Source organism: Drosophila gunungcola, unplaced genomic scaffold, assembly GCF_025200985.1.
Source record: "Drosophila gunungcola strain Sukarami unplaced genomic scaffold, Dgunungcola_SK_2 000001F, whole genome shotgun sequence".
NCBI lineage: Eukaryota > Metazoa > Arthropoda > Insecta > Diptera > Drosophilidae > Drosophila > Drosophila gunungcola.
In genome coordinates, this window is record NW_026453197.1 from 13,500,300 (window position 1) to 13,512,471 (window position 12,172).

A 12,172-nucleotide genomic window follows, 5' to 3' on the forward strand; every position below is an offset into this window, starting at 1 on the left:
TCATTTCCTGGAGGAGCCATTATCGTTATCGATAGGTACAGGGCAATCAGCTGGTTGGAGGGAGCAAAACATCAACACTTCCTAGGCCAGGAGTCGTTATCGCTATCGATAGGCACAAGGCAATCAGCTGATTGGAGGGAGAAAAGCAACAATTTGATTTGAGTGGACTTAAATACTTAATCCAAGTATTACGTGAAATAAAAGCAGACATGAGCCAAACTGCTTCCCCGCCCAAGTGGCGGACCTCGGCCAGTGTGATTTTGGTGACCCGAGATGCCGACAAAAGCGAGGATTACAAGGTGAGTTAAGGGACCTTCATCAAAAATGGCAATAAAATATTATTTCCTTTGATGTTTCAGTTACTGATGCTCAAACGCAGTGATAACACGGCCATGATGGTCAACCAGACAGTGTTTCCAGGTGGACTACTAGATACCGCGGCCGATGAGAGCGTGGCCTGGCTGCAGTACCTGGAGGAGTTTGGTGTCCCGCAGGAGGCACTGCGTCGCCTGGTAATCATCCGCGATGATCGGCCTGTCATCCTGGCGCCCCAGGGCACCGGCTGCTATGATCGATTCTTCAAGCGCTCTAGCATTTGGTCGCGGTGAGTCCAAAGTTTGTGGTTGCCACATCGTCCAGATTAGGAGTTTAATCTTTGACCTTTGTCTTCTCAGGGAGATTACACTGCGACTCACCGCCGTGAGGGAGTGCTTTGAGGAGGTGGGTCTGCTGCTGTGCCGCAGCCGGAGTCAGCTGGACTTCGGTGCAGTCATCTGTGTCCAGGATGTGCCCGATCTGGAGGCGTGGCAGCGACGGGTTCACGACAAACCCAGCGAGTTCCTGAATCTCTGCCGGGAGCTAAACGTGGTGCCGGATTTGTGGGCCCTGCACGAGTGGTCCGCCTGGGCGAGTCCGGGATTCATGCGCAAGGGGTAGGTATCAGAGTGAGTATTAAAATACTTTTACAAAATATTAGCTCTCCTAAAGTCTAATTATAAAAATCAGAGCTATATTCTTGTCATAAATAATTTAAAAGTTATCCAAATTGAATACGCTATTATAAAATTTAGTTTCTATTAATTGTTTAATTTAATTAATTTGTTTTGGTTTACATATCTTTAAATCATATTTTTAATGACAGTTTATTTTTAAAATGTCTTTAGCTACGAAACGGTTTTCTTCATGGCTTTTGTAGACAAACAGCCAAAACTTCTGGAGGAACCATCCGAGGTGAAGGAGACGCTGGTGAGTTTTACTTTCCCATAACGCCATTAAAATAATATTGTATTTATTTTACAAGTGGCTGACACCGAAAGAACTGCTGCAACTGGCCGATCTCGGTGAAGTTTGGTTTTTGCCCCCACAAGTTTACGAACTGTCGCGCCTAATGGGAATCAAGGAGTACCAGAGCTTGCAGGACTTTGCCGTCCAACGCAGCGGATTGGGCACCACTATGTATTTGCCAGTAGGCTATGACTGTCAGGGATCTATGGTTTTTGTTCTGCCAGGTATGTCGCAGGATTATTTAATTAGTATATGTCGGGATATTTAATAAACTCTGTCCTTAGGTGATGATTTCTATGTGCCAGACTCGCACCTCGTCAACAAAATCATCAGTTTTCCTGGATCAGAAGAAGAGTTTCGAGCCCGTTCAAAGCATTTGCATCGCTATACCTATGGACCATCAATTCGGAACATGGAGTTGAATATTCCTCCACCCAATGGACACTTAAAACCGCTGAAATTTCATCAGGAGCGCCAAAAGCTGTAATCACATTCCGTAGCCGGCCGGCCATCGACGCGAGTGGTGACCTCGGCTGGTAAGCTCTGATAAGATGCTAAGTGTTACCCCAGAAATGGGACAATCACAAATTGTTGTTTTGAAATTATTCTAAGCGGCTTTAGCCGGCCATCAAATTATCAAAAACGCTGTCCCCAAAGGACATTAAGTATTATTTTAAGAGAGAAATTTTAATTTAAAAATTTACAGTTTAAGTTAAAGTTGGTCGTAACTTAGCTTAAGATGAAGAGGTGCCCCTTTTTTGCCTTATGCCTTTTTGATGGCTAGCACATCAAAAGCGCAATCCCATGCATATTCATGTCCTCCCCTTGAAACCGCAAATCAGAGTGGAAATGGGCTTGGCACAGAAAGAGGGGGAGGACCACAAGCTCAGACAGTATATAATTTCATCCCATTAGAAATGCATTTAAATCACTTTGTGAGCTGAGATCCCCACCCACTCCCCCTGAATGCTCAACGCCACCTGCCGTGTGACTTTGTGCGCTTTACAGCCTTGTCTTTTCAATCCCAACCACAGTCTGCAATTCCACCACCCGATGGGTCGTTTAAAAATCAAAATCTCAACGAGCTTCGTTTCCCCACTTTTGTTTGCTCCGTGCCCGCTCGACTGTTTATTATGCATTGTAAAGGACCCAGTCAGGACAACCCTCCTCAGGGATTGCCAAACGGCGAGAGGGGGGTCGATTTTCGATGGCTGAGGCTGTGTAACAATTACTTCGTTTAATTTAACCTTTTGTGGCTGGCTTCCGGCGTTTATTGTTCCGCTGCTGTTCATTTAATATCGATTAATTATGCTATTATGTGGCCCAGCGGAAGTAACCATTATGGAGTGTAATTAATAGAGTACTCCCCATGTATCATGATAGAGCAACGAGTACTCCCACGCATCAGGAGTAAAGGAGTGATAGCAGAGTTGTCGGAAAATGCTTTTTGAGGAAGGGAAATACATCAAATTGTACTTTTATATTTTAAAAAATTTTATAATGTCTTAGAACTTTTTAGGGTTTTCAAATAGAAATAAATAATGGCAAAAGTTTGGCACCCTGAATAAAAATGAATGACTTTTACTTACACTAACTAAAGTGAAGTATTTGATTTGAACAATTAAAATATTCATATCCAACGAGGCTTTGTTTTATTTAATATTTATATTTTATAAAAATTAACTCATCCCAAAGGCTTAATTTTAAATAATTTATAGACATCACTGTTCCAAACTGACTTTCTAATTAACAGACATCGCAGGCGGGAAGGTCGACAAATCCGCCCATAAATTACACATTAAATTAAAATGCATAATGTGACAAAGTGTCCGGGTGAGTTATGAGCGGCAAAGCCGCTTAGCATCTACTAAGACATTTCGGGACCCGGGTAAATTAGCATCTCAGGACCAAACAGCCAGGACTCTTGATTTATGCTGGAATGAGGTCGAGGACTTACGAAAACGAAGAAGACAAGGCCTGTAATTGAATTTAGAGCTCATTTGCATTGCCCCCCCACGACATAATGCTGATTTACGTGGCCACCGATTGGATGGAATTTGGAATTGGCTTGCCTATTAATTGCCTCGAAAGGTGGAAATGCATATCACGTACTTTTCTCGGCATGTCTTCTGCGAAAGCGCCCAATTAGAGCGATTATATGAGGATGTCCTGGTCACCTGGCGGTGACATGAATGCCAAAACAGAATTTGGCCAGATCGATTCGCAAGTAATTGACAACTTCTCGCCCGGACTTCCCACGGGTGTAACAAAACACACACTTGTTCCGGAGAGATTTATTTTTATTGTGAGCATTGTTTGCACTCAACTCGACTTGAGTCGGTTTTCAATACCCTGTAATACGGTGGTTGGGTATGTTGTACCCTAGGTAAAATAAGTATTCGAAATCTGTTATAAATCTGTAACGATTTTCATTTCAGTTGGATACAAAATCTGTTGTTGGTGGCAGAAATCTATAGAATTTTCAAAGAATTTGGAAGACTAAGCTTTTGTTTACATTTACTTGATAAATTCGTTATTTGGCTTTAACTGGGAAGTGGCATAAGCAATAAGTACTTATTAAAAAATTGTATTCACTTTTGTAACATCTTTACTTTTCTATATATCTTAATCAATTTTATATTTTTTGATCAAGAAATTATCCATATTCGCTTCTTCTAAAGGTAGCTTTTAGCCAAACGCAACCAATTCTTAAAAATTCTCAAGAGTACTGGGTATTTCGTAGTTTGTCCTCCTTCCAATCTTTATTTTTTTTTTCACCCCTCGGGGCAGGTCCGCTAAATGAGTATTACCGCAATAAATCGCCGCAATTCATTTAAGGGCGAACCGGCTGGCTGGCAACCCTTAAATCACCAGCAGAAGCTGCTAACTGTTGATGAGAGTCGGTCGTTCGGTTTCACCCCCTCTCGCCCACTTTATGGAGCCCCTGCACCCCCGCAGGGCACCACCCACTATTCGTCAGACCGTGAACCTGTTACGGCATGTCAGATTGTCACTGGGGAAATTGCCCCTGGCCCGGAGGAACGCTCTCCGGCTGGTCGGACAAATTGCATCAATTGACTTGCGTGTTCAACATAATGGCAATTGCGGCTGCCTCCCGGAGTGGAATGGGTGCGGCTGGGGTCCTGGGGAATCACACATGTAGGGTGGGGTGTGGCGACGACAGTTCGACTAATGCACTACATGATCTTCTAATGATGTCTTTATTTTGCCCCCACACTTTCGTATGTAGGTATTTTACTCAAAGGTAAAGTTAATAAACTAAACTAATGCTCAGATAATCAAAAGACAAATCACTCTAATGATTTAAAAATGGAAAAATACAGTCACCTACAATAAATATTTTAACATAGAGCAAAAAGCATAGCCAGCGTCTTAAATATTTTCCAAGATTAAATTTCGTACAAAATTTAAGACCTTGACTTAAAAAATTAAGCTAATAAGGATTAATATGACAAATTCAGTATAACCCTTAACCAATTATCATATCACATGATGAACTTACGTTAGTGTAAGACAACAGAGTTTATAAATGCTGATCAAGCAAATATATATTTTTTTACTTAACTAGCTGAAAACTTTTACATACATAACTCATCCGCCGTGTAGGCCAAGTGTCAAGTCTTTGTTTTTTAACTTTATTTTTGAATTTAGCTATAGTCCTTTAAAATTTATAGAAATAATATGATCTTACGATATTTTAAAATTGTTTATTAGCTCCCAAGCTAAAACAAAGTTAAGGTAATAAAGTGGTTAGTATACATGATTGTACTTAGAATAGATTAGATTTTCCAGACAGATAAGTGTCTTGAAACCTATGATAAACTTAATGTGCAAACTTTTTAATAATTTGTTGACATAAGGTAGCTGGAATTCATCACAATTAGCACTGTAAATACATGGGAACATATGCACGAACCTCTTTATGTGCAAAGGTAGGTAAATGAAAAGACGTTTATGTATGTACTTTTGTATTTATTTAACATTTCAGCAAAGATAATTGAAAAGCACCTGCACACACACATACACAGCCCCAACTGTGCACACACACACACACACATGCGCAGAGTGGGCGTGGGCGTTGCTGGTAAAATATGAATTATGTGCTTGCTCCAATAGGTTTGTTGTTGTTACCGTTAATTTCTATTTAGTCCTTGCTCTCTCTCTCTCTCTCACCTATACAACTTTACTCTCTCTCTCTCTCTTTTGCAGAGTTCACACCTAAACAACAGCCACCATTACAAAAGGCACACATACACAGATACGCGTATTGGGGGGAGGGGATTCCCCTCCTTTTTGGAGGACACTACGTAATTCATTTTCCAGTCTCGGACCTGCGCAAAGATCCCGCTGGAAAATTAAGCTTTTCCTGGTGTTGCAGTTCTGGTTTTTGTTGTATTTGCCTGCATTGGGGTAGGTGTATGGCATTATGTTTTCACCGATTTCAATTGCAATTCACATACATATATATGCAGACATGTATATGTATATATAGGTATACTATATAGCGTTGCATTTCGGTACATGTGCAAAATTAGCAATTTTATTAGCGGCGCCACTTTTTGCATTTTTCTGTTATCTGTGCAAAAAAAAACCAGTGACCTTGTAACATTGTTTTAATTGCAATTGGCAATGCACTGCACATCGAGTGAATACACATTCAAATTCCCTCAACTTCAAAGAAAAGTTTCTCCTTTGACTTATCGCTCCACCCAATAAACTTTACCAGCTGTCGAACAATTGACCAATAGATTAAACGAAACTCCAGCAAAGGAACCCCAACGACCCTTATCGAAATCGCAGCCACCGTCTCATATTTCCATTCCGGAAGTCAGTCCATTTAAGAAACCATAAATTTGACGGCAATAACGGATAAAGTATGTTTATTTGGATATTAGGCTAAGCAGAAACGGCGAAACGAATGGGCGATCATAAAAGGGGTAGCAAGACCAAAAAGAAATTGCGACACCAGACAAGGCCAAACGAGATGAAGATGTCTCTCAAAAAACTCTTTAACACTTGACTTAACCCGGAAGCGGACAGTGCCAGTCATAGCGCTAAGTATAGTTTTTTTTAAATCTTTGCACTGCTGTGACAAATTTGCTTTATTAGTTATTTAATTGGTTGATAAACAAAGGAACTGGAAAAGATCATTCTATAAATATGTTTTACCTGATTTATTAATAACCACAACCTTAAAACAATTTTTGATCAACTTATTCTAAATATCTTATTAACTGATCAGTTATTTTTATTAAAGCCAAGTTTTATTTTTCTATGGAAATTCTGTAAGCAGAGTTAAAGATTACAGAAGAATAACCCATCAGAACTGTGAACCATGCTCCATATTTATTTATTTTAAATCATAAAAATATTTGCTTGTAGTCTCCGCTTACGAATTCCATCAAACCACAATTTAGATGTAATCTAAAAAACTAAAAGAACTAGCGGTACGAACTTATCCCTGCGCATCGCACTGTTTTCCCTCCATGTTAAATCAAAATTTTCAGTAGGGGAGGGTGGATATCTGTGTGCTTGGCATATAAATATGAATTGTAATAGATTTAGATATGAATCAGACATATGTACGGATAGATGGTAACAAAGGTCTGGCCAAGTGAAAGGAACAGTCCCAGCGTGAAAGCCAACGAAAATTTGATTGAAGATATCGCTTCTTTGAGGCACTCGAAAGAAAATTACAACAATATTCTGTAAAATGACACAAAGAGAAATATTAATTTACCATTTGCTGGTGAATGAGGATAATACAATTTTAAGCCAAATGAGTTAGCCGCTTCAGTGGAAAGTCTCACACAAAAAAACGACTACGGCAAAAAGTTTAAAGTTTCGTCCGGTGGAAAAATGTTGAAAAATTCTAGAGCAGATTGAGCGTCTCAAATTCGACACCCACCGACATTTTTGGGGTCTCCTTTGCCCTTTTTTTTGTTCGCTGTTATAAATTATATGGCACTTGCCACGTGTCGCTGATTTGTACGGGCAAAGTGTGAAATATTCCGGAAAGGACTCTATAATACGGCTTACCCTATTTTCCCTCCCCTCCAATCGTCAATCTGTCGAAGCGTGAAATATTTTTCGCTCCTTCACTTGGCAGCAAAAAAATTTAATTCGTGCGGAAATTCAACCAATTTAAAAGGCGAACACACACATACCAGTAAGGGCACGCCCCCTTTTCTCGATTCTGACTTCATTGTATCCTTTTTGAAGCTTGCAGGAAAGGGCGAGCTGCTTAATACGTTTTATTGTGGTAATAAAACTACGATACAAATTGTTTGAATGAGATTGAACAACATTTGAATTGAGCATGAAATGATGCCGGTTGTTTGACTGCTGTGATGCTGGTTCTTTCTACATCGACTGCTCCAATGAATCCGAGTCGATATTTATGGATTTCTTGTGGCTCATTTTGGGGGTACATTTGGAAAAGATGTTAAAGTATTGTCCTCAATTGCTCTTTAAATTGTTTGCCCTTGGATTGGGACCGAAGTCCTTAATTTTAAAGAGGCTCTTTTAAATATCTTGCAAATGTTATTTGATTTAAAGACATTATATGTTTTGAAAACCAAAATATGTATTTAATCAATAAGAAAAGAAAGATTCGCTAAACTTAAATAACCCTTAAAAAGGCATTAATTTAAGTTTTGGTTTTTATTACGGTTTCATCTGTGTCAACTCCCATAAGTATGCTAGAAAATAAACTTAATAAAATCCCAGTTCAAACATGTTGGTCAAATATTTAGCATCGATTCATTGTTGCAGATCTTTGCCATGCATAAACAATCCATAAAACTAGACTTTTAATTACCCGGAGTCAGGAGATTAATATGCAAATATGGGCTACATTGTGGACACCATTAAAGGGTTTAGACCTAATAAAAATCCCGGAAGAAACAAGGTCACCCAGGAAGCCATGTGGGTGACGGGATCTGGTCAATGGGGATTTAATCTTCATGTTTATGGCTATTTGCGTTTTGACCTCCGCCATGGCGACACCATCCGAGAGATAAGCCATAATTTGATTAAACCAGGGGGGCACCTTTCCACACACATAGCACTTGCACCCCTTTTGTGTTAAGTGAATAAAAATATGTAAAAGCATAATTCAAACAAGGTCCACAAAAGGGATTCGGTTTGGACTTAGGGCTCCGGCTCCCATGGCCGTAAAACCCTGGGCATAAACTGCGGTCAGCTTGACCAGGCATGTGTGAGCGGTCTTGTTTAACCAACGATTATGGAAATTGTGCCGGAGACCACAGCTTCCAAGAGCGCAGAGCGGTGGCGGAAGATTTGCTCGACCAGATAGCACAAATGACACGTAGCCGGGGCTGGACACCAGAAAGGACACCAGGAAGGACACCAGAAAGGACCCGCATAAAGGGCGGACACCCTCTAAAAAATATTTGTTCACACATGTGGGCGGTAAAAGGGCAGGGGGGCGGTGGGTGGCGAAAGCAACCTTCACTGCAGTCACGTGTGACTCGCTTCTACAAATTCTTTTTCTTTTTTTTTTTTGTGTGATGCCCTTCCCCAAAACACATAAATTGCATTTTCCGGGAGATGTTCGTACACTGAAAATGTACAACTGACCAAAATGTATGCATGCATTAATTTTATTTAGAAAATAGTTCCTAAATCGAAATAAATATGTTTAGCTAAACAATAAGCAATTTAATTAATAAAGTTCTGAAAGAGAGGCATAAGATATATATAAATTTAAAATCAAAGGAAGCAAAGTAAAGAATACAATCTTAATTTAGTATTCAATTTTTTAGTTAGCACTAAACAGCAGAATTCTTGTTGTTTATTTCTTAACAACTATATTGTTTCTTGGCATGCTAAAGTATTTTAGTAGCACATTGATTTTAACCAAATAATTTTCATATTTCTAAAAACCCAAAGAATTCTTCTCGAATTCATATTGTAATTTTTCTGAGTGGACCTGTGTCTGCTTCTCCAGTTCCCTCAGCGCTATTTAAACTAAATCAAGTCCCTGTATATATCAGCGTCAAATTGGCAAGCCAAAGTCGAGTCGAGACTCGAGCGGATGAAACATAAAAATAATCATAAACGTTTATCACATGACCAACGGACAAGCGTAAAGGATAAGAAAAGGGAGCGGGGGCTGTGGACAAGGAGAGATTTGATGAAAAGGATAGCGACAATTCGAGTCGAACAGCAGAAACAGGAGTGGAAGGCGGTACGTGATGTTTGGTCGCCTTGAGTTAAGGATTCAATGTGGGTCACTTCCTTGGCAGGTTGGCCGGAAAACTGATTGGGAAGTATGAAATTCATAATTTAATTCGGCGTGCTTAGAGTGATTTTAGATTTCCTATTCAATTTACACATTTCTCACATTTCCATGTTCCGATAGCATAAATCTCCATGTTTTGCATTATCTTGATGTCTTTAACTTGAAACTTAAAATGTTGATTTTTTATTAAAGAATCATCATCACTCATACCTTTTCCTTTTTTTCTTTTGCCAGCAATGAAGCAAGGATTTTAAACTAATATGTTTCAAATGAATAATAATTTTGATGACAGCAAACAAAATTAAATGAAATTCAAAATATGAGTTTTCTTATTTATTCCTGTTTTACTTTTACTTACAATGATAAAATAATACTGTGTCTATTAGACCTTGTTTGCGTTAGATTTAAAATTGTGTGTCCAAAGGATCATCAACCACCAACCGCCAACCACCCGAAAATGTGCAATTTGAAAACCAGAAATTGCACTTAAGTGATTTTAAACTGGCAACTTCCGCTTTGCATTCGCCATCGAGACATTGGCAGTCAGCACATCATCATCATACTTATACTCATACTCATACTACACATATGAGTATGAGTGCACATGTGGCTTTCAAAAAGGGTGTATGTCAACATTGTTGGCGAAACAATGAGCACTTAACAAGCCAACAGAAGCAACAGTGATTTCACCTTTTCACACACGAAGTCCAATTTTGAGTGCTGAAACCACATGTGAGAAGTCTCCTTTGGCCGGCAACCAAATTTGGCCCGAAACCAAAATGGGCCAGAGCCCGATTCACCAAGCTACAAAGCAAATGAGGGTCATTACGCTGCCCAGTTCTGGATTCTCGGCTTATCGATGGTTTCGACATTGTTGTTCCTGCTCGATGTGTGCTAATCTCTTAATGCGTTTAGCGCACATTTCTATTTGCTTAATGAATTGTTACCGAATACATTCATGGCGAGTTGCCGACTTACTTCTATTCATTTATTCACTGCGCCGGGTCATTTGTCGACGTTTGTCTTTTGATTTAGAACGGTATCGCTTTTGGTTTGGTTTTGGGTGTGGGTTTGGGCTTCGATTTGGGTTTGGGTTTGGGTTTGACTTTAGGGCGGTATTGAAGGGGGAGAAGTTGGCCATTGGAGCAGCTCAATTAGGTTGATTGCTGAGCGTGCAGCGCGGTCATGGTCAAGTTCTCCAACTGTGAATAATGTACATAAAATACTACACAAACAAATAAATTGTTGTTATAAAATGCTGCACTAAATAAATGAGAGTATGCATTACAAATATTTCGGTCACATAATTGTTGAAATTTTATATTTGTAGCTTTATAAAAACAGCCATGATTTTGAAGATTTGTTTAAATAATGTACAAAAATAAAAAAGCCTTGAATTTGAAGATTTGTTAAAATAATGTACAAAAATTAGCAGCTCCAAATAAAAACACCGTTTTCCAGTAATCGAGAATATTTATGGACAGCTCATTTAAAACTTTCTCGGAATTTGTTTATATTATATATAAGTGTTATATCAAATTTCGTTGATTTAAATACTGTAATCTTTGACAGCAAGAGGCGGAGGCGATAAGAAGTATTGAACGAGATTTACGCTAAAAGCCCCTCAACGATTGCTCAATTTGTTTCAGTTTTCGGTTGCCTAAGATTCAGTTCAGATCGTTTTTTAACAATGCAGAAATTACTTGCGATCTCTTGTTTCTTTATTTTGTTGCACGCTTCCAATGGTTATAAAAAAGTAAATATAGTTAAAATAAACAGTTTTAAAGTTGCAATTTTTGCGGGCGATTCTTCTGATGCGTTTTTGCTTTTTTAATTATATCTTTTGGTTTCTGTTAACTTCATTGTGTAAACTAGAGTAATCAAATACGTTGGACAAATAACCAATTTATCTCTTATTTTACTTAGGTGGACATAAAAGAATTTGAACAATTCAAACACGAAATGTATGCAAAAATGGAAAAAATTTTAACCGAGCTAGACAAATTAAAAGAGATGAGATTTTTCGCTGTTCCTGGCCCTCCACGCATGAGGGGAATTGATGGCAAAAATGGCATTCCGGATGGATATTATGGCATTCCTGGTCCTCCTAGACCCTGGCTTTCAATTCCAAGGGGACAATTTGATTTAATTCACGATCTACGAAGAGGGTATGTACCTCAAAGACCCGATCAACGAAGAGAGCTTGTACCTCCAAGACCCGTAATGGATGCTTCAAGGGGAGAATTTGATTTATTTCACGATTCCCATCCTTCCAGGGCCAACTTTAGTGTATATCATTAAAACTTCGTAAACAAAAGTAGATACTGTAAATGTAAACAAAACTTCTCAAAAAGTGTGTTTTAAAAATAAAAACTCTATATAAAAATACAAAACTGCACTAAAAAAATAAAAACCAAAAATAACATAGATTTGTATCACATGAGTTTTTTAAATATTACTGTGTAGAGTACAAATGTATATTGTATTCGTGGAAAAGTATAAAACAGATAGAATTATTTATTTTTAGAATTTCGTTTATTTAAATACTGTGAGCTTAGACAGCCTCAAATTGAGGAGATAAATAGTGCTAGCGAGATCTTG

At 38.7% G+C, this 12,172-nt stretch overlaps 1 protein-coding gene across 1 annotated transcript; it reads left to right on the top strand.

The window, feature by feature from the left end:
• The first annotated feature begins 92 nt into the window (after window positions 1-92).
• LOC128262514 (acyl-coenzyme A diphosphatase NUDT19) lies at window positions 93-2,001 on the top strand. Its single transcript, XM_052996819.1, has 6 exons — window positions 93-299; window positions 360-604; window positions 675-932; window positions 1,164-1,245; window positions 1,301-1,508; window positions 1,569-2,001. Exons 1-6 carry the CDS (start codon window positions 210-212, stop codon window positions 1,769-1,771), a joined length of 1,086 nt encoding a protein of 361 aa, XP_052852779.1. The 5' UTR covers window positions 93-209; the 3' UTR covers window positions 1,772-2,001.
• Window positions 2,002-12,172: the final 10,171 nt, after the last annotated feature.